Genomic DNA, 21,971 nt, shown 5'->3' on the forward strand with positions numbered 1-21,971 from the left:
TGAAAATTATTATAGTATTGGAAAATCTTAAGTTATTCCCCTTCCAAAGTCATTACAGTATTAGAAAACCCTATTTCCCTCCCAAACACGGCCAAGATAACAAATTGTGGAAGCAAATTCTGAGATGTCTGTGCAGCAGGAAGTGGAGTAGTGTAGACCTCGGACTGTTAGTGTTTGACCCATGGCAGCGCGTGTCAATGACAGTGCAGAGAGAAGCAGGGTCAATTCACTTGTGCTATGTTCTTTGGTACTGTGACTAAGCTACTACCAGTCGCTGGTAGTGTAAGTCTCAAGCATTGCAATCTGCAATTACAGGCATTCACAACTTAGTTTTGTAAATTAGATGTTCCATGATGAATCTTTCTGCTTGTCGCTGGATTTGGAGCTGTCAGCTGGAAACTGATATTTAATGCTTGGCTCTTCTCTCTATTCAGAACATTGTTAAAATCATCATTGTGAACATAGCATTGAGAGCAAGAAGTGCAGAAAGGCCAGCTGTAATTGTGGAAGTTTTTATTAACATGATAGTGTCTGTAGGCACTAAGGGCTGCTTTTCTTTCTTTGTCCACCATCTGCCATGAGTGAGGGGAAAGAGAGTAGCTTTTCTTACTAAAAGTTTTCAGGATCAAACTCAAGTTGTGTTGCTAAAAATGCAACCCTGCTTTCGTGGTGGTGCAGTAAGGGAATGGTGGTGTTCTAGAGACTGTTGTGTGTTTTAATTCCCTTTCTTCTTTCAGGCATTTATATCCCTGAGGATGACATGAGTGCCCCGGAGAGGTTTCGTGGCATTGGTGTGCGCATTGAGGATGATGTTGTGATAACAGAGGATGTACCTCTCATCTTGTCTGCTGACTGTCCCAAGGAGATCTACCACATTGAGCAGATCTGTGGCCGCAGTTCATGATGCCCCTTCTCTGCCTTTTTCATCCTCCTTGGGAGCCACAGCCCTTCAGGGATGCAGATCCCTGTAGTGGGCTGTAGTTGTCAAGTGATGGAGGGTATGGACAGTTGATGGTTATTTTCCAAGACTGGGGCTGGGAAGTGGAATGCAAAAGGCTCGGGTACCGAGATGTGAAAAAAGAAAGCAACCTTTTCTGTGTGCATTTTCCTTCTGATTTGAGTAGTGCTGATGTTGAGCTGTTGTAGGACATGAGGGTGGATTCTTCCTTCTGCTGTGTGGATCCATCTGTTCTGGTGCCCTTGGAGGGATGAATTTTCTCAGTGCCACCAGCAGGTCTTCTGCTTGGTCCCTCTCCAGATGCATAGGTGCAACTGCTGAGACCAGGGCCCCGATTTTTCCGCTTTAGCAGTAGTTTCACAACAGTCAGACTTTAAAAATGAAGCTTTGATAAATGCTGTTTTGGGGGGATAAAGTGTGTCAGACAGCTTTGATTTTTATAGAGTGCTGGAAGAAGGGATTTTGGTAGCCAGGAAGATGGGTTTAGTTAGGAGCTTTTTCTGAAGCCTGTGGAGAATGCTTTCAGTATTTTAAAGATAAGGATGTGTTTGGGCCTTGCTCAGATATATGCAAAATAGGCCAGCAGTAGGGAAAAACATCTCATCTAGTCTTTCAGCTTATTGGAGTGTTTGCTAATTTCAGAAAGGACAAATGGTGCTCAGGAGGCTGGACATACCCATTCTCGCTGTCTTTCACATTCCCTTATTTTTGTCCCAAATGTCTCTGTCGGTCTCCTGTTCTGAGCTGACCTCTATGTAGGAAGCAGGGCTGTGTTGGCTGTGCTGGGCTCCCCTGGTGAGGTGCTGGTTCTCACCTAGATGTGAGGTGTCCAGTTCTGGGACAGTCACAGCACCTTTCTGATTTATGCTGTGTGTATTTTTGAAGAGTCTGCTCTATAGCAAATCTCAAGTCTTTGTACGACTTTTATAAAGAATTTAAATTAATTCTCCTTTTCAAAACTCTCTGGGCATGATCACAGCTGCCTTTTGGGTTTTGCCAAGTGCAGTCAGTAACTAATGCTCTGTGATAATATTTTTGAGGCAGCTGCAAATGTAATGAGGGTCTAGAATGGGTGAGGAGTAAAGAGAACATCTTCCCTCAACATCAGCCTACCGCCCAGGCCATTGTATGCAGTAGTAAATACACCTACTAGAGGCAAACATGGCATCTGTGTATTTACTGAAAATATTTTGACAGTCAGCTATTTAATGTGTCTGAAAAATGCCTCTTCTCAGTGCATCTCCTGTTATTTATGCTTGCTGTTACATCTCATCATCTTACTTCCTTTCTAACCATAGTTTTCAGTAGTTTTTGTCTGTTATTCTCAGTTTCCCTTCCCTTTCCATATTGTCTATTTTTGACCTACTATAATGTCACTGTTTCCTAATCCATTTTGCTTTCTAATCAACATCACTGCCTCTTCCCTGGTTTGTCCTGTTTCCCCACAGTGAATGTAGTCAGAAGCGTGGGGGGAAGGTTGTCAGGGTTCCTTGAGTTTTAACCTCTGGCTGTGTTGCTGTGTAACCTCTAGTAAAATCTACTTTTTTTTCTCTCTTTTGTTTTTTTCTTTCTGGGTTTCATTTCACTTAGTGAAGGCCAAATGGACAGTGTCTTGCATCTCTCACTGCTTTTTATGGGAGCTGGGTGCCTGCACTGGGGTTTGAATTTGGCACTTCTAAGGCAGCCAAGGCATGCCATGGTTTTATTTGTTAAACATGATGAAAAGCAAATGCTGTTATAGAGTTAAGGTATTGAGTTTCACCTAGTTGAGAGAATTTGCTAATCTTGAATGGAAGCGTTTGTTAGATGCTCATACATTACAGTGCAAACTGTTAGAAGGAAGGTTTGTTGAGTGTGGACACAGAATTGATGAATACTTTTGATGTTCTGATCTGTAACACATTTGTTATTCTGATTACACCTGTAGAGCCATATCAACTGGGACAAATCTTGGATTTTGGAACTACGTAAGCAGCTTAGAATAACATTAACCTGAGAGCTACATGTGCGCACTGATCCGCACATCTGCCTGTGTACCTAACAGAGTTAATAATTGTACTTAGTGTAAATAACCCTTTGAAACACATATAAAAATTATTTTTAAAATAAAACGATTTGTTGAAAGTCATTTATTGGGCCATCGAGTTGCATGGCTCTTCAATAGATATAAACACCTCCAGAAAGAGCATTATTTTTCAGGGAGATTTGTAAATTATCTGTAACCTATCCTGGACTTGAAAGAACATTCTCAAATGTAGGCACACGCTAATTCCTTTTCCTCTCAGGAAAATCCTGCAACTTGCAAACATGAATAGGTCTTAGGAATGTTGCAGATGAATGTTTCTGTCAGTAAAGAAGTGTTTGTGACTCTTGCTGAGTGGGGGCTAATGGATCTGCTAGGGCTGCTGTGCCACACCATGCTAAGTGTGTCTGATTCAGGCTGTGCGTTGCTCCACATTCTGTAATTCTTCCACAGCGTTCAGTCATTTCTTCAGTATAAACTGCTGCTAATGTTTTGAATCTGTTGTTCCATGTAAAGAAGAGTGTGTTTTGCAGAACGTATTAAATTTGAGTCTTATCAACCTGACTTTTTGAAGGCTTTTTCTCACTTCTTGCAGAGGTGGATAATCAGAGTATCATCTGGGACCTACACACATGCTGCAGCATCCCTTGAATACAACCAAATCCATGAACATTTTATGTGACTTTCATCAAGAAAACTAAAGAACCCCTTCTCCAGCTGCCCATACCCGTGGCGTACCTCCCCAGTTGCCCATCCCATACTGTCAGATTTACCGTCTATCTCTGCCACAGAAAAGATTCCGCGCTTCAACCACTTGGGTGCAGGAGCCACTCTCAGTGGCAGCACGAGTTGCCAGCTTCTTGGTGAGGGTGTTGGTGGGATCACTGGAAGCAAAAGAGAAATTGAGGTATATGCAAATTCACTTAGGGAGGGATTTTATTGCAACTATGGCACAGGTCTTAAAGGCATCAGAGTACAAGAGAGAATGCGAGCCAGCCATCCCTGTTGAGAAGGTGCTTTGCTTTCAGAGGAAGCCCATGAGGCTTTTCTTGGCTTTCCCATTTCACCCTCTACCAGTGGCCTGCTTTGCCTTGCAGAGAATTTGGTGGTGGTAAAGTCCTGTTGTTAAAGTACAGCCTGAGCAGAGGTGCTAATTTGCAGATATGCTTCTGTTGTCAAAGTAGAAAGAAATTCGGCATTTAACGCAATTTGGCATTCTGTCTCTGTTATCTGTGAAAAATACAGTATGTCTTTCCTAAAATTGCATTCATTATTTTACAAAGGAACATGATGGTGTAGGAAGGAGCAAACTGAGGGAGCATGTAAGAGCATGGAGATGGAGGTTTTTGGGAATGTACAATGCAGTAGAGAAGATTTGGAGCTGTGAGGATGTATGCAGGTAGATGTGAGAACAAGTGGGTATAAGATGGCTATTCAGTATGTGGTCAGAGTGGTGCAATAACTCCAGGAAACTGGTTATGCTAACCAGGAGGCCCTGATTGATTTCTCCTGCTCAGGAAGGGAGGAACAAAGGAGTCAGATTGTATTGATGAACTTGATCTTAACAGTTAGTTTAATTATTTCTTTTAAAAATCAATAGAATTATCATATGAGAAAGTTTTCTGCAGTTTCTTGTTATTGATCATATGTCATATTTAAATAATGTGAAGGGGAAAAAGTACATTTCTAGGCAAAATCTTCATTATGATGGAGGGAGCAAGGCTAAGGTTACATGCTCTTATGCTACCCAAATTATTGCTATAGAAATTTAGTAATTACTCCCAGGAGAATTACCATAAAGCTGAAAGAGTTAGGGTTAAACTTAGGAAAAATCCATATGAGATAAATGACAAAAATGCTTTCTTTATGATGAGATTCTTAATACTTTGTGTAATTAGGTAACAAAACTCTGCGCTGCAATAAATTGACATATTTTTTTCTTTTAAACTGAGTTGTCCAGAAGCCTATATACACATCTTTTCATTAGCACGCTGATCTAAGCTGCGTTTAAGTATATAATTTTCTGAGATCATTACAGTATCTCTGTTAAATGTGCTCCCTACATGCATGCTCAGCCCCTACTTGATTAAAAATCACTATTTGCACACTGTCACAACACTGGTTTGAGGAGCGGGTCTGACTTACGAAATTCATTCTATTTCAGAGGTATAACAATAAGTTACATTTTAAAGCAGAATTCATCATCAAAGTGGACAGTGAGGCACGGTGGGCTCAATGACGCTCAGTTTTTCCCGTCGGCTCCTTTCTGCTCCTCCGTTTGCCTTGCTGGCTTCAGTGGCTGCCAGCTCTGAGCTGCCTTTGCAGCAGGAAGCGGAGCAACGAGCCCCCGTCTTCCTGGGACAAGTTATGCCTCGGCCTGCCCCGTTGTTTCTCTAAAGCAGCACCCAACATTTGGCTAACCAAACCCAGATTCGTCAGAAGATGGGCAGAAAGGAACTAGGAAGAATTTCCAGGTTCTCCTTGTTTGTGTGTTACCTTCTCTTTCTGACTCATACTGCATGTGCCTTTTTAAGTACTGGGACAGTTATCCATTAACAATGGCACAGAAAAAAATTTAATTCCTGTCTGGGTAAGCCTGATGACCAGATTTTGAGCAAAGAAAAATTTAGGAAGAAAGTAGACCTGGGAGTGAGAATGGCTACTGTAGGGTTCAATATGTTCCTTCCCCTTGGATGCTAGGGAAACTGCAAGAATTGTGTGCAGTCTTGGCTTTGGAGCTTCTGGCAAATGTCGGTCTCAGACATGCTGTGGTGGGCCAGAACTGACAGTGGTTGAAGCTCTGTGTTGATTTTCTCCCCTCAAGACCATAAAGAGCCTGTAGCTTTTTAAAGAAATCTCTTTTTTTCATTACTTGGGCAGGAATATCATGGCAGCAGAGGTTGGGAGCATCCAGCCAGTGGTTCAGTTGTCAACTAGGAGAAGTTGGCAGTCCAGCAAAAACTGGGTGAGACGCAGATCTTTCCCGGGAAATAGGCTCACTGCATTTTTTTGTCAATAAATCAGACCAGTAAACAATATTGTGTGGGAGGGAGAGAGGCTCAGCTTCTTTCTATTCCCAGGCAGAATGAGGCTTCTGCCTCTGTGTGCACTTCTGGGACATTAATGTAAAATAGGATTGGCCACCGATCCGAGCTGAGGTTAAGCAGTCTGGCTCTTGTACAGGGAAACAGCAGGTATCAGGTAATCTCTTACATGTGAATCTTTTACTCAGGAAGGTAGTGCTTTAAGTTTAGGGATAATATACTTTGCTTTTCCAGTCTAACGTGTGCACAGAGTGCAACATACATCAGTTTTGCCTATGGGAGCTACAACCAATACCTCTGTAATTAACAGTTTAACATCTCAGTGTGTATGCGTAGTGAACATTGTAGTAATTCAGAGAAAGGGTAGCTGTTAATGGTACAGTAGGAGATGGGGTTTAAGCTTTCTCAGTGCAGGTCTCATTCCAGGCTACAAAACCTGGTGTTTCTGATAGTGCCTATGAACACCCTTTCGTACTCCTCTTGGTGGACTGACCATTTCTATTGAGTGACCTCTGTGAAGTTCATCATTTGTGTTGGCATTTCTGTGCCATTGTCCTCATGTGCCATCAGGATCCCACTTTGATTCACATTTTAAAATGTTGCTTCTTGGCTAGACAAGGTTTGATATGGCATCAGGGATTAGGAGAGTTCCCATCACGGGATGGAAACCGCTGTGGAGCCGGGTCTGGCTGCCTGCTCGCACGCTGTGCATGTGTTCCTTCAGCCCAGCTGAGCTCATTCTCAGAGGGACAGAGAGACACGGCCCTACTGACTGCTCAGGAATTTGCATCCCCCTGCAGCTGCCCCTGTCACCGAGGCCTTAAATCTCTGACTGTCCTTCTAACTGTTCCCCCTCCAGACTTGTGGAGGTACCAGTCTGCAGCCGTAAGAGCCATAACCCCTGGTGTGCTTGTTGCACTGACCTGTTACTTGTCAGATTCCATAAGGTACCACTGAGGTTACTGTGATGCATTGTAGATATCTGGTATGTATATTGCTTTCTAATTTATGCTTTACCCTGTTCTTATTTCCAGGAGATGAGCTTTTTAACAGCTATGTGGGTGTTACTGTGGTGACTGTAACCAGGCAAAAACATACAGTTCATACTGAGATAGTTCTACATTTGTGGACTTGGATATGATTAAGAGATTTTTAAAGGCATGCTGTATTTTTTGCACTTCCCTGCATAACAGAGAGGTTTCTTACGAACTTTCAGTTCCATGCTATAAAACGGAAAGGTGATTAATCTTCAAAAGCATGTGTGTATAAGTGTATTATGTACAAGCACACACCTATTGTGCAAACAAATGTTGTGACTTCTCGCTAGTTAGAGATTTAGAAGAGATTTTTCTCCAAGCATAATTAAGATTGTTTAGATATTTGGCTCTTCATTTCTTTATGCTTTATTTGGATTTCTTGTTAAACTTCATTTTACCTTAGAATTTCCAGGGTTTATAATTCTTGGAATTATTCCGTGTGAATAATTGCCTTATCTCTGTACTATATTTTACTGTAAATCACTGCCATGTAGCCTTAACAATGCCTCCCTCTTCAGTTTTTTTTTCCAGTTTTATAATGTAATTTCCCTGCAGTATGAGGCTTTTGAGGAATCAGCATTCTGTGATTCTCACCAGAGTGCCTTTCTGAAAAAGGTGAGAATGCTGTCTGAAAGATGTGATTATTACTCTTGAAATTCAAAACTGTAAACTGTAAGTTTTGAACCAAAGTGTATCATTCTAACTTAGGTTCTTAGAGAAATAAAATACAACAAGTGTAGCAATTAATGAAAAGGAGGATTGTAGTGCAAACCTAAATTCCTAATATACTGATAACTGCAAATTAATCTCAGCAATTAGGTATGAGAGCTATTTTCCTCCAGTGTACAGCTGTCTCTGAAGTTTTAGTGAATGTTAATAATAAATTAGAAGACTGATAAGCTGTTTCTCTAAGCTCATTTAAAACAAGAAATGTACCAAATGCTACATTTCTTAAGGACTCAATTTTTTAAAGAGTTGCAAGCTAACAGAGGACTGAGTTGAAAATTGTCTAGAAAGTTGCCCATCTCTGGTTAATCGAGTCACTGAATGAAAGGGTAGGAGGCACCCTTTGATCAAGTAGTTTAAGTGCCTTCCTATTACAGCCATTGGATTTTACCCCCTCAATTTAGTGTTGAGCCTGCTAGCTCGTGTGTGACAGCAACAGATCCCTCAGTAAAGGCATCAGCCTTGATCTGAAGGCTGGGGGAGGGAGAAGGATGGCTTGGAGAATTGTTTCTTTCAGTCATTTGCTCCAGCTGTTAAACTACCCCATCATTAAAAATCTATGCACCTTTTTTTGCCTGCCCCCTATCCCCCCAACAGGCATTATAGGGAGGATAAGGAGCAACTTTGTGTGTTTAATGAAGAGCTTGGATACCTCCTTTGGGTTCACTTTAGCCTTGACCATGGAACTGTGACTGTACTTCTATAAAAACGCCTACGACTCTGAACTTCATGTCCTCCCTTAGTTGCCTTTCTCAGAGTCCCTAGAGCTGCACAACAGGGTTGTTCACAGTTTAGCAAGGAAAGCAAATGCAGAAGGATAAGGAACTGGAGAGGAAAGAAAGAAAATAAGCAATGAAGAGACATAAGTGTTGCATGACTCTGGTAGAAAAGATTTTGGGCATGTACACACACAGAAGAAAATCAAGTCTTCCAGTAAATAGTGCCATCTGCTTTTTATTTTTTGTTCCCTAGTACTTAACATTTGTGCATTTGAAAAATTAAACGTAAAGTTGCAAAAGGGTTTGCAAAATGACTCCTGGATCTGGAACCATACTGCACTGAGGCCTGCCCCTCTTTTTGCCATCATGTTTGTTTGTGTAAAATATTCATGTAAATTGTTCGGGACAGGAGCATAGTTCAGACATTATCTAAGTCTTCCATTTGTTCCCGGAATCACCTGCCTTTGCAGATCTCTGACTACTTATGCCAATGCAAAGTGAAAGTAAAATTCCAAATCCTGAAGAGTAAGTGCAAAGGAGAGAACCGAGTAATCCTGTGACGCGATGTTTCCTGTGAGGTTACCTTCTGGACTCGGGATCTGGTGTTTCAGAAAAGACCCATCCTTGAAACTCTGTGTTCTGTTACGTTTGATCACTTTGACCTCCTCAACAGCAAATGGCTTCCCTTGAAATCCTCAGTGTCTGTTGTTCTTGCTTCACATTTGAAATCTAACAGGCATGATACAAATTTCAGGTAACTCCAACTTTTTTCCATCCTACTTGGTAAACTTGTATTGACCCAAATATAATGTATATTAGAGGTAACATACTGTGTCAGATGTTTTCATCCTGTCACCTGATGTTTTCGGAACAAGAAATTTCCATTTGAAAGCTTGCTGCAGATTGCATGATGGAAGGTAGGCATGTCGCTGAGGGTAGGTAAAAGGAGGGGTGACCTTTTACAGGGTCCATAACCTGGATTTGCTCTGAAAAAAGTTTGGAGAAGGTCTGGAGGAGACTGACCCAGGCAGCCTGTCCCAACCCCAAGCACTGACCAGGAGGACATCTCCATGAGAGCTTTATTCCATGACTGAAGAAGAAGGGGTGTGAGCCTGTGTACACCCACTGCTGCTTTTCTGCATGCTTCTTTTTCAATTCAAACAGGGGGAAGTAGATACACACCTACATTTCTCTCTTCAGTAATTAAACCAAGAGAAGTGACTACTACCTCATGCAGCAGTTGCAGACTGAGCACATGGCAATACAGACTGCCCATCACTTATGTGGAATTCATTATTTCTTCTATCAAGTCAGTCACAGCATTATTTTCCTCTCAGTGTGCTTCACTCCATTTTGAATTTTGCTTTTCAGGCTCTTCCATTCAGTCTCTCGTAACCTGCTTGTGCACAAATTATTTCATCTGGAGGTGGCTGGACTGATGATAATAATTTGTTTCAGGAAGTTTTTAGAGGTCACCGGTGTCAAGGAACAACAGTTTGCATTATCTCCTTTATTACATGTATTATTTTTTCGAAAGAGCATTATTTGTGTCACATGGCAACTAGAAGCATTCTTGAAATTTGTGCTTGTTGCAGATTTCATATCCTCTTCCCCCAACTTTGAAATTGTTACATAAATTCAAAGATTAAACCCATTATTTTTAGTATCAATATCTGGGCAAGGTGGAAGATGATTCTTTATTTCTAGCTTTTTTATTCAAGAAACACTTATATAAAAATAATAAAATTTTAAGGAGAAGGTAAGCTAATTTAGAAAGATTAATAATATGAATTTTAATTAATTTTGTAACTGTTAAATATTTAGAAGTTTTGAAGTATCCTTTTCACTGCTCCCAGGTGTAAAATCTAAGCAAATAGTTGAAGTTAGACTGGTCTTGAACTGGCATCTTCCAGTCTCTGAGTGGAAGTATGGTTTCTGTACAGTCTGCTATTGCCTATCATACCCTCAGCTGATCTTGATAAAAAGGCCAGCTGAAGTATTGCTGAGCCTGTGGAAACAGGAGCAAGTGCTTCCAGTGTCAATCCCAGCAATGTTTTAGTTGTTAGGACAAGGCTTTTGCTCCTATGAATTCCAGTCTTGATGGAAGTGCCTGATGTTCTCTGTCATACTCTAATGAGCATTTGAAATGTTAAGCATTAACGATGCATTCAAGTGATGGAAAAAATTCCTCCCAACTGATCTGGCCACACCTTTACTCAAAGGACCATTCCCCATGCGACTGCTGCCGTATTAGTCGGACATAGTGAGACTACAAGCGATCGACGAGCTTTTGCATATGGGGCCAGACAGAAACTTCCATTCTCTGGGAAAGTAAGTTCCGTTTTGCATATCTGTATGTATTTGCTAGCACTAAAGGCAGAAGCCACAACTCCCCTTTCAATTGGAATACTCAATGTTATAGTAAAAAGACTTTTTCTTCACTTCTTCTGCAGTTTTAGAGTCAAAATAAATTAGCGCAACGATTTCAGCCCAATGTATGCAGCGTTCACGGAGAAATGCTTCATCCACTTATTATTTGGACAGTTTGTATCTTCCTGGGAAAAAAGACTTGAAAGATTTTACCCTTGACTGCTTTCTAGCAGTTTTCTGTGCGTCACAGCAAATAAATAAAAAATGTTTTGCGTCCTTTTCATGCTCTTTCCCTGACTGTTCAGAGAATGAGATGTCCTCACTCTAAAGGCAAAGCCAGCGCACACATACACATATTGCCTTGTGCACCTTGCACCTAGTCTTTGCCATGTAATTTCAATAAACTATGAATATTCAAAACACTGTTACAAGCATCTGTGCAAAAATAGTATAAATACTGTTGTTCATGGCCAGTCTAAAGGATTCTTCAGATGACCACGAGCAGTCCGCTGCATAGCCATAAGGTTTAGAGGATGGAAAAGCAATTGTACTATTTGTGTTCAGGTTCCCTGAGCTTAAACTCAGAGGCAGCTTATACCAGGTGGGACTGAGGAGGCTCTTTCATCTCAATGAAACATATGCTTGAAAATTATATGTATACTTTGGTGACATATGCTTGTGAATCAGGAACAGAGAACAAATTTTAACGTTGCAAATTTGTATACATCTGTTATTCCTGGCCCTGGAAATAGTTTGTGGCGGGGGGTTTTTTGGGGTTGTTTTTTTTTTTTTAATAAAGTTTTGGATTTGCAGAGAGATGGTTTCTACAGAGTTCCCTGGTGTTAGTTACATTAGCATTTTATAGGCTGCTCATGTAAACTCTTGAGCTTTCATGGCTCTCAGTATTAGCTTTTTAATATAACACAGTTCATATTGGCTTTTATTGCTGTTTAATTTAGGTTGGGTTTTTTATGTGGCTTCTTGGCCACAAGGAACATGGCCTACACTTGTTTGAAACTTTTCTTGTCTGTGTAAACCTGCTATTGATGTCCTTTTTTCTTGCACACCGTAACATTGTCTAAGAGCTAAACTTGCCTGTATCTGCCATGCAGATCAATTACTCTATACAGCAAACCCAGATCTCATATTACAGGTGGGAACCCAGAACTTTTAGATAATAACTGGAAGTCTCTCCTACCTGGTACCATATTTTGGTTGTTCCACAAGTACAGAAATCCATAGCTGACTTGTCTAAATAAATTGTTCCTAGCAAATGGTGTTCCTTACTTGAAGGACACATGCAAATAATTCCCAGCCAAATGTTAGTTATTGGCTTCTAAGTTCATGTGCTTTTTGAAGTGAACCCAATATCACTCTTCTCTTTTGGGCATCTGAAATTATTTACAGCAACATGTGGTTTCTCACCCTTCTATAAGAAAAAGGCAATTTCCAAATAGAAGAAAAATGGAATTTAAATAAAAGTGTATTTTATGATGGATTCAGCTTTCCTTAATAGAGAGAATTTTCTACCTAAAAAGGTCTTTCTTAATAATTACTTTAGATAAATTTATATGGACAATTCAGATGATTTTAAAAAACTCTGTGTAAGATACTGAGAGGAGCAAAGCTTACATTTTCAAAAGTCTTATGAAGAAAGGACGTTCTTTCTCGTGCATTAATGTGTTTCATCAGAATTCCTGGGAAGCTGTCCAGCTATACATAGTAAATATTTCACATACCAATAAAGTGATTCCTCAGCAATTCAACCACTCAGCACAAATTAGACTTAATTTACGGTGAATATCTGCACCTGTTAACAGTGAAATGGGCTCCTGACATAAGTGGTCCTTTCATGCTGTTATTTATCTGAATTTTTAAGAAGGTCCTATCTTTCCAGATTATAATCTTTTAAAGTTCATAATTTCAAAAACATTCCCAGGCTTGAATTTTGAACTTTCATATTGAAGAGGGAACATATATGATTTTGAGCTAATATATCGATACGCAGGACTAAGATCAACACCATCAAGGGAAGGCATAAAATGTGCCTATTACTGGATTAGGCATTTGTTTTGTATATCTAATGATAAAATCAATATGTGGCTCCATCAGAGGAAAGATCCATCAGCCTCTGTCATGCTAACATTCAATCAAGAGATTGAATTTGCAAGCTTCAAGGGGGAGAAATGTTTCTCCATATTTTGACAATCCACATTACACTAATTCAGACAGCTTTTACACAGACTTGCCCCAGTTTACTCAAGTGTTGCTTTCAATATTATTTCATTAAATCAATGCAAAAAGTTGTGTTGACCTTTTAAATATATATTTAAATCTGATCAGTGGAGCTTAAATTGATTAGAAACTGATTTTAAGCCGACTCTTAAGGCAAGTGAGTGTGTCCACATGGGGTTCCTCAGCTGTTCAACAAATTTATGTGAAATCCAATTTAAATTAAGCCGCTGCAAACAAACCACTGTTGCGTTGTACGTGAGTCCCAAATGTGCCCTCCAAGTTCTTCGAGAACTTTTTTTTTTTTAACAGAGAACCAGAGGGAGATGCAGTTAATGGAGTGAAATCTGCTCACCCCTGTCAGGAAAGGAGGAGTGACTATAAACCGTGGTAAACAGCTTCCAAACAAACCCCAAGGTTCAGCTTAAAGCTGCATTTGTAAACCTGTGGGCTGGCAAATGATGGGCGTTTTTTATTCTTCTCTCTTGGCAGCTGTAACTGCAGTGAATGAGATGGGTGGCATCAGGAATACCCCGACTCACCAGACTCTGGCAGGAGAAGGCCTCCTCCATATCCCACAGGCTAAAAAAGATCCAGAGTGAGTTTAAAGGAAATCCCTTCCGTTTCGTGTTTGCTCAGGACTGGGTCGCCTAAGGTTCCCAACATGTAGCTTGCCCTCACAGCAGCTCTGGTGCTTTGACAGAGTAGATTATTCCTCTCTCCTGAAACCTCACCAGGGACCTTTGCAGGACTCCAGGGGAGCCCCTTTATCTCCACCACTCGTAACTCTACAGGGGAATCGCAGAGATTTGCTCTCGCAGCAAAGAAATGGGAGATGCAAAATGAGCGGCACTCCATATTGACTTGTAATGCAAATAAGATGTAATGAAATGGGTGTTTGTAGAAGGGAAAGATTACTGGCAATTTCTACATGCCAAGAAACATGCAACCTGGGTTTTAACGATTGAGTTTAAAAATACAGTGAAATACAAACATACATAGAATCATGCAAAAAAATACACTGTGAGAGAAAGCAGGGGTGAAAGGAGTAAATAGAAGGAAATAGTGAGGTAAATTGAGAGGAAACTGGTTTAGCATAAGCAACTACCTTAATTATTAATCAGATAACACGGGAATGCAAGTTGCACTCATGAGCTTCTGGGGGCTATTGGTCCCTCAGCATCCCCCAGAAGCTCACTCTTACCTAGATAAATTGCCATCTGCTCCATTTTCCCCTGTCCTAGAACTGAAGAAAGTGAACAATTTCCCTTATACTCTCCAAAATGTTTTAATTAGTTGACAGTTTTGCTGTATGAGAGAAGAGTTTCAAGGGCTGTTCCTCAGCTTCAGGCCCCTTTCTAACCAAAGGCTGCTGTTCGATGGGCATTTGCAGAAGCTGTCTTTGCCAGTCCAATATATCTAAATGCAAAGGTAGGTACTTGGTCACCCCTTGTATGAACGAAGGAAGGTAAGAGAATGGGGCTTTGGTTTTTCTCCTCCAGGGAATGAAAACAGTTTGGTAACTGCTGATGGTTTGGATGTGTGTGATATTGCCAGATGTCTGGCCTCTCTCTTTTTCCAGCTTTCCTGGTTCCTCAAAATAGATTATAATAGTCCCATTCAGACCCGTGCCACTGGTTGTCTTGAATGATTACAGACTTGCAAAAGAAGGTTACAGGATGTGAGTGAACTTGAACATAAGGATCTTCCATGATAGACTCATGAGTATTTCTATAGATTGAGGCAAAGGAATTAACTCCTTGGTATTTGTAGTAAACTTTCAACCAATATAGAACTTTCTATATGTCTTGCTAAAACAGCCTCCCTGAAGCTATTGCATCTTGGGGTTTTTTTTTAAGTCTTGTTGATACTGCAAGAAGGTGGGGGAGTATTCCTAGTGCAGGATATGGCCGTTTCCTCTTTTTCCTAGCACAGATAGGAATCAGTGAATTCTTAAACTGCATTGAGAAATACAATTTATTAATGTGGTGAGCAGAGGGAAAAATAAAAAAAACAACACAGTGACTGGAGGAGGGAGGAGGAACTACATTATTTTGCAGTGGCAAATTACCAAAAGCAAAAATTACCAAAGCACTAGGCCCTGCACCTTACACTTGTTTCTCTGCTCACTTCTATTTTCTGCATTTCTGGAAGCTGTCAGGATTGGGGAGCTCATGGTTTCTGATCAACAAAAGCTTGCTGCTCCAAATGGCCCTTCTTTCCATTTGGGTTCTAGAGATCCACTTGTGCTGAGCTTTGAAATTAAAGGAAAGGAAGATTGACACAGCAAGATGAGTTCAAGTTATATGAACCTGCAAAGAAGTATGACAGTTTAATAATTTATTTTATTGTTCACTGTAGAACTGGCAAGCAGACCATTTCTTGTGTGATCTGCTGACCTAGATGCCATAATGAACTTTTCAATGGAGTCCACAGTAATGCTAAACAATTTTTTGTTCCTGCTTATGTTGGTATGGGAGGCAGGGAACTGCTGGCTCCCTTACTCTTGGCTTCTTTTGTAATATCCATATACTTTTTGCACCAGTAATTGCCCTGTCTGTGGGCCACCTGATTTGTATTTCTCATTGCTTTGTTTCTTTCCAAGAAGTGGTACAAAATTAGTTATTTTTTCCCCTGAGATCACATCTGAACTCCACCTTCCCTCCCACCACCACCAGCGCCACCACCATTCTCCCCACTCCCCTCCCCCCCCCCCCCCCCCCCCAAAAAAAAAAGCACTTGGATTTGGATTTTTACAGTTTTCAGTTGCCAGATGGTGCCTTTGCTATGACTGCCAGGGCCTTCAACAAAATGCTTTTACTGATAGCAGCATCTCTCCTATTGTGATAAAAAAGGATGGCAAAGGCTAATGAATTGTGTCCTGCTGAGCAGGGCATGCAGTTAGGAACTTGATTCAGTTAGAAGAGATCTTTGGAGGAATGTTTTGATACTATTTTTTTTTGCAAAAGGACAAAGAATTATTGGGGAAAGACAAATGCAAAGCTGTAGCTTGATGATTCTCACCTCCTTTCAAACAGCATCAAAACCTTTGACTCAGTGGAGGTAGCTTCCAGACCTCCCTGTGCTGATAATGTTTTTTTCTGATTTTAATTCTTATTCCCTCTCTGTGACTCTCTCATCAGGGAGAAGTTGTAGATAAGAATATCTGTAAACAGTATTTTAGTGTCTCCCACGCAGCAGTCTGGAACTGCCTGTCCTCGTGACTGAAGGTTTCTTCAGTCTGCGAAGGTTCATGGATTTCCCAAATCAGTAGGAGTTCATTGATCTATATGCAGGCAAGCTTGTGTTACTACTTTGGTTACTCCTGTGTTTTTTCCTGGCCACTGTTAATTAGCCTAGCAGATCTTCCAGCGTTGCTTACATGCAGTAGTAGATTGATATAACTACTTGTATTGAGCTATCATAACATTCTGGTTTTTTGCATTTAAGAAAGGATAAAATGCACTTTGAAAACTCTTGTCTAAGCAAGCGAGGAGATCCAGATTGTGACCTGGTACTCAGATGGTGTCTCTCGTGTGGTTAGTGGTGCTGTCTCCTGCACCTGGACTATCCCATAGCCTCTTGTCACCTCATGCAGGGATGTTTGGGTTAAAAATGATCACTCCCCTGCTACCGCTTTCCTGTTATCCTCTGAAAGACTTGCCCTCTGTCTGAATTACAGTCTCAGCCTCTGACATCATTGCAAGATCCCAGCTCAGGTTAAGGCAGGACTCTCTCTCAAGCCCTCGCTTTTTCCCGTGTGCCCATGTGTTGCCTCATTTGCTGTAGGCATTCTCAACCTCCCACCTCCTCTTCAGCCTCGTGAATCGAAGAAGCGGCCGGGCTGCAGCTGACCTAAAGGTATGGGGGGACTCTGAGGCTCACGTCTTGTCTCTCCAGGCCACGGGCAGCAAGGAGCGTCCTGGCTCCCCTGGGGACCTCTGGACAGGCTGCGAGCCTGGCTGCGGAACATGTCCTCTCCTCTGAGCAGAAGCTGGGATGCTGGTTTCTCTCGGGAGGTGGCAGCACAGCCAGATGCGATCAGCATCTGCAGCTTGGCGCCCAGAACTGCAAAAGGCTGGCAGGGAGGAGGTGGGGTTGATGGATTCCTTCCTTCTGAGGTGGAGCTCCTTAGTTGGGGGTGAGGATGAGGATGGGGATCATGGGGCTGTTGTTGATGCATAGGAGGGATAGCTTCAAACCCTTTCTTGAAGCAGAGTGGAATCAGACCAACACCCTCACTGTAACACACTGGGGTCTGTCTGTCCTGATCACTTTTCTTGGTATCAGATGCAGCTGACTCTCAGGTGTGGTGTGGGGCCGAGACGCCCGCAGTGAGGACAGTGTCATTTCTTGAGCCTAGAGCCATACCCCCAGCTGCTCTTTTTCATGTGTGGGGAAAGGCTTTCTGCAGGAGATTGGGCACAGTCATTAAGTACCATGGTTTTTTGCAAGCACCTACTTACCTGCAGGCTGCCACTATGGTTGTATGTTATTTTATCTGCAAGTTATCAACCAGCTTTAGGTAAAATGCCATGAGAAAGGAAAAGCAACAATTAGTCACTATCCCACTAAATACTACAACCTGCTCTTCTCTCAGAATCTCTTTCGTTCTTTTTAGCTAGATTATTGGGGGCTTGAGGCTCCATTTCTCTCCTGAGATTTTAATAATGGACTGCAAAGCGAGGGGTACTATATGGGGTATAACACGACCATCATCTGGAAAACATGCACAGAGGCAGGGGGTTTGGGTTTCTGTAGAAACGAAGCACAATCTGGCCAGAAATCTATGGGATATATTGCTTAATCTGTCCCTGTGGCTCTGTTCTTTGAATTCAGCTTTCCTATGCCAAGCATACTGAACCAGCTGGGGATGCTACAGAGCCTTGGTAGGAGGTTGTTTGCTTACGTTGTGAACTTTGAGAAGTTTTGTGGCAACATGGAAAGACAGTAAGTAGATTCAGTTTTGCCCCAACAGTAATTTGTGAACACTGTCTGTGGGTTCGGGTATCCAAAAGCAAAGGGTGCTACAAATCCCAACTTAGTCAATTCAAATGGTTTTAGTAGCATCAGCAACTGGAGGGCAGCCAGCCAGCCAGCCCTACAGTTCTTTAAAAAGTAATAAAACACACTTGATTTTTACTCCTTGGTTTGCAACCATTGAACAGGAACTAGTCTCATATACCAGGTAATTCCTGCTCGATGCTGCTTAGGGCACCACTGGAACCACACCTTAAACAGGCAGCACTGAGAGGGTGAAGCATAGAAAGGCAACAGAAAAACTTGAGGTTTGTAAACACTTAGAAAGGGGCCACCTCCCTTTTTTCCCTGGCAGTCTTGGAAGGCCCATCCCTACTCTCAGTACAGTAAAGTTGTTGCTCTGAAGAGTGTTTGAAGGTATTGCAACTCTCTACTTACTGTCAGACCCGTTTCATTCCTGAGTGACCCAAGTACCCCAGAGAGATCCTGTGTCATGGGTCTGAGTGCTGAGGATGCGTCATGGTAACAGAGGAGGCACCGCTCATCTTCGCTGCAGGGCTGGGAAGTGGAATGCAAAAGGCTGAGGCAGCGAGAAGACTGGAAATCAAAGCAACCTTTCCTGCATGCATTTTCCTTCTGACTGTTAGTTCTGGGGGATCCTACCACTGCTGTGTGGATCCCTCTCTTCTGGTGCCTTGGAGGGACAAGTTTTGTCCGTACCACCACTACCAGGCCCTCTGCCCGGTCCCTGTGTAGGTGCAGTTGTGGATGGGTGAGTGCCATTGGGCAGAGCCAGGGCTGCGAGCAGCTGCCCCTCCACTAGCAGTTCCACAGCAGCGCAATCAGGCCCCCATGTTCAAAGGCTGCACATTTGTGTGTGTGAATCATTTGGGGGATAAATGCCACACAGCAAAATGTTGGTGGCTCCAGAACACACACCCCCTTCCAACAGAATGAATGTAAAGGAGAAGGCCGATGACCAAAATGAAAGACACTGGTTTTGGAAGGCAATTGCACTAGAGTCACCAGGCTGTTGGTACCTTGCCTTTTGGAAGTTTTTGACAACTGGAGGAGGGAGTTTGTCTCATTTTAATTGGGACTAACCATATTCAGAGCAGCTGTCGTGTGTTGCCTAGTCTGTATCCCTGCCTTTTCAGCTTGGCAGTCTCCTCTTTTTGCCCTGCTTGTCCCGGTGCTTTGAAAAATGATCCACCCTTGGAAGCATCCCTGGTAACTTGGATCACAGCGTTGTGTTTCTTTTGAGGCTGCTGCTTTCCAAATCTGCAGCCGCTACTATAGACACCTGTCTATAACATATAGCCTTAAGAGGGGGAAAACTGGTCTGAGGGGCTGCACTTTTCCTAGGAGGAAAGAAATTAGGGATGGCACTAAAACAAGCAGAAAACAGATTATTTATGTACAGTAAAGAGGGTAGCTCAGACCTTCTTATGAAGTGCAGGACCATTAGAGAATATCATCAGTAATTTTACTTTGTAAAGCACACCAGAGATCTCTTAATGCACGTCCCATTGTTAGTATTATGTGTCTGCATACACAAATCAGTAAACATTAATTAAATAAGCACGCAGATATATGTTCTATTCTGCACTGTTTGTTATCTTTTTTTCTGAAACCACCACCCCTTTAAATGCACCTTAACTCAAGATCTGCATTGCTATATTCTTTTTCCTGCCAGATACAGAAAGATAAATCTAGACCATACGATTGCTGGCTGTATGGCGTTTACCCGTTGGCAACCATCTCCCTGTGGTGACATCAGCTGAGGTGGGAAGACTATAATTTTACGTTGCAGTAATCATTTAAAGTGAAAATGAATGTTAACATTTCTCTGGTATGCATATACCCTAGTCTACATGTTTGTTCAATATCCTGGATTCCCACTGAGTGATGACCTACTGGGGTCATTACCATACAGATTTAGGGTTAAAATGAATGTTTCTATTAAAAAGAAAATCTTGCAAATTCTGCTTTGAGAAGAGCTACTTTCTTGAACATGAAAAAAGTTTTCTCAGGCACCCACCTCCCATTTTCAAAATACTCTTTACAATGACCCTCACACTACAGTCCTGAATAAGGAGCAACAGGACAAAAACCTGAATCTGTTCAGCTTCATTTTATTGTTGGCAATAAGAGACACACCATAACTGAGCAGCATCTGGGGAAAGGGGCAGTTAAGTAATATGGAAGCTTTCCATGTAGATAACTAGGTGTTAAAAGGTGTCTGAATGAGGGCATTTTTCTTCTTCAAACCTGCCTTTGCTCTTGTGTGTGTAACTTTCAGGCTCAGCATGACCCCGCAAACATTTAGGTATGTGCCTAACTCGAGGCACAAGTGTTGCGTGTCTTTCAAATATGAATCCCATTGAAAATTATTCCAACACATCCAATGGCAGCAGCATCTTGTTCTTACTGCAGTCCCCTGCTGTAAGTAAGTTTATTCGGAGACTGACAGACATTCCATCCCAGCAAGCACTGGATCTCAGGTAAAAGCTGTACACATACAGCAAGATGGCTATGATGGAGCCAGACCAGAAAAGTGCTGTTTGGCCCAAATGGTTATAATGGGTACAGTACAGATATTGCTTGCCTGTATATATGCAAGAGAATGCCCTTTCTATGCCTCTACTACCTCCTCCTTTCCACATCTGTGCAGCAAACATAGTGTGCAAACCAATTTTAAAGGGTTGACTGTGCAGAGTCAGCATGTCTACAAGGACCTGCAAACCCGGGTGCCATTTCAAGACCTGCTGGGGAGTATCTTCCCTTCAGTTTCCGTTATCTTGGGGAACACAACTACTGACCTCAGGAAAGTACTTTGAGCTTTACTGACAGAGAGGAAGTTCTGAGTACGAGGTTCCATGCCCGCTCTCTTCACCTGTGCAACAGAACAGGCAGGGCTTGGGCAGCTCTAGCAGCACAAATAAATCCTATGTTAATTGTAACTATTGTTAAGCCTAATTTGTGTGCTAAAAGAGTAGTCTGGACAACGCAAATTCTGCCTCTAGCAATTCGATGTTCCGTTTAAAAACAAAACAAATCTGGGCTGTTAGTGAACGTAAGGCTACGATAGTAACAGCGAACAGGCCTATCTCATCTGCACTGGCTGGAGACCAATTACGGTGGACGAAAAGAAGCTAAAAGTTTATTAAGGGCTGCAGCCCTTCGTATGGGAACAGAAACAGATCTCAAGCGGTTTCAGTTGAGCGTTACAGGAGAATCGGCGAAGCAGCTGGCCCGGTCGGGCTGCACCGCACAGCGCTCCCCGCCCGGCCGCCGCCCCAGCCCGCCGGAGGCAGCCGCGCCCGCCCTGCGGCGGAGCCCCACGGGGGAGCCTAAGGCCGCCGCCACCGCCGGGCGGAGCCGCAGCCCACACCCGCGCCTGTCACCGCCCCGCGCCCCCTCCTCCCCGCCCGCCCGCGCCGCGCCCCGCTCCGCGGCGACCGGGCACCGCTCGCCTCGCAGCGGCCTCACGCCTCACCCGGCCCTGACGGAGGCGGGGGGCGGCGCCGGTGCTGCCTGAGGCGAGGCCGGGCGGCGGCGGCCCCGCGAGCCCTCGCAGGGGGCACAGCTAGGCCCGGCCCGCGGCACCTGCCCCGCGGCGAGGCGGTGGCGGAGGCGCGGGGCCGGCGCCCATCTCGGTGCCCCCCCGCTTCGCCCCACGGGCGGCGCAACCCGCCCGGCGCGTCCCCTCTCTCGGGCTGCGCGGGCCCGCGGCCGGGATGAGGTAACGGCGCGCGGCCCGGCCCGGCCCCGCCCGGCGCCTTGAAGCGCCTGCCTCACGTGACCGCGCTCCCGGCCCCGCCCGCCCGGCGCCGCGCGCTCTGCCCTCCCCGCACCTGTTGGCGGCGGGGCGGGGCGAGC

General features: G+C 43.2%; 1 protein-coding gene across 6 annotated transcripts in view; it reads left to right on the forward strand.

Annotated features, from left to right (window-relative positions):
* Positions 1-21,825, forward strand: part of XPNPEP3 (X-prolyl aminopeptidase 3) — a 36,915-nt gene extending 15,090 nt beyond the window's left edge. For 4 of the 6 annotated variants that reach the window (XM_055712323.1, XM_055712322.1, XM_055712324.1 and 1 more), the window contains exon 10: positions 738-3,545. In XM_055712323.1, the coding sequence (XP_055568298.1) occupies positions 738-904 (167 nt within the window). In that variant the 3' untranslated portion in view covers positions 905-3,545. Of the gene's footprint in view, positions 1-737; positions 3,546-3,576; positions 4,929-6,884; positions 7,678-8,977; positions 10,839-13,421; positions 13,500-13,601; positions 13,708-14,405; positions 14,541-19,785 lie in introns of those variants that run through there. The other 2 variants (XR_008732531.1, XR_008732530.1) reach the window with 2 other exon arrangements.
* Positions 21,826-21,971: the final 146 nt, after the last annotated feature.

Source organism: Falco cherrug, chromosome 5 (assembly GCF_023634085.1).
Source record: "Falco cherrug isolate bFalChe1 chromosome 5, bFalChe1.pri, whole genome shotgun sequence".
Lineage (NCBI taxonomy): Eukaryota > Metazoa > Chordata > Aves > Falconiformes > Falconidae > Falco > Falco cherrug.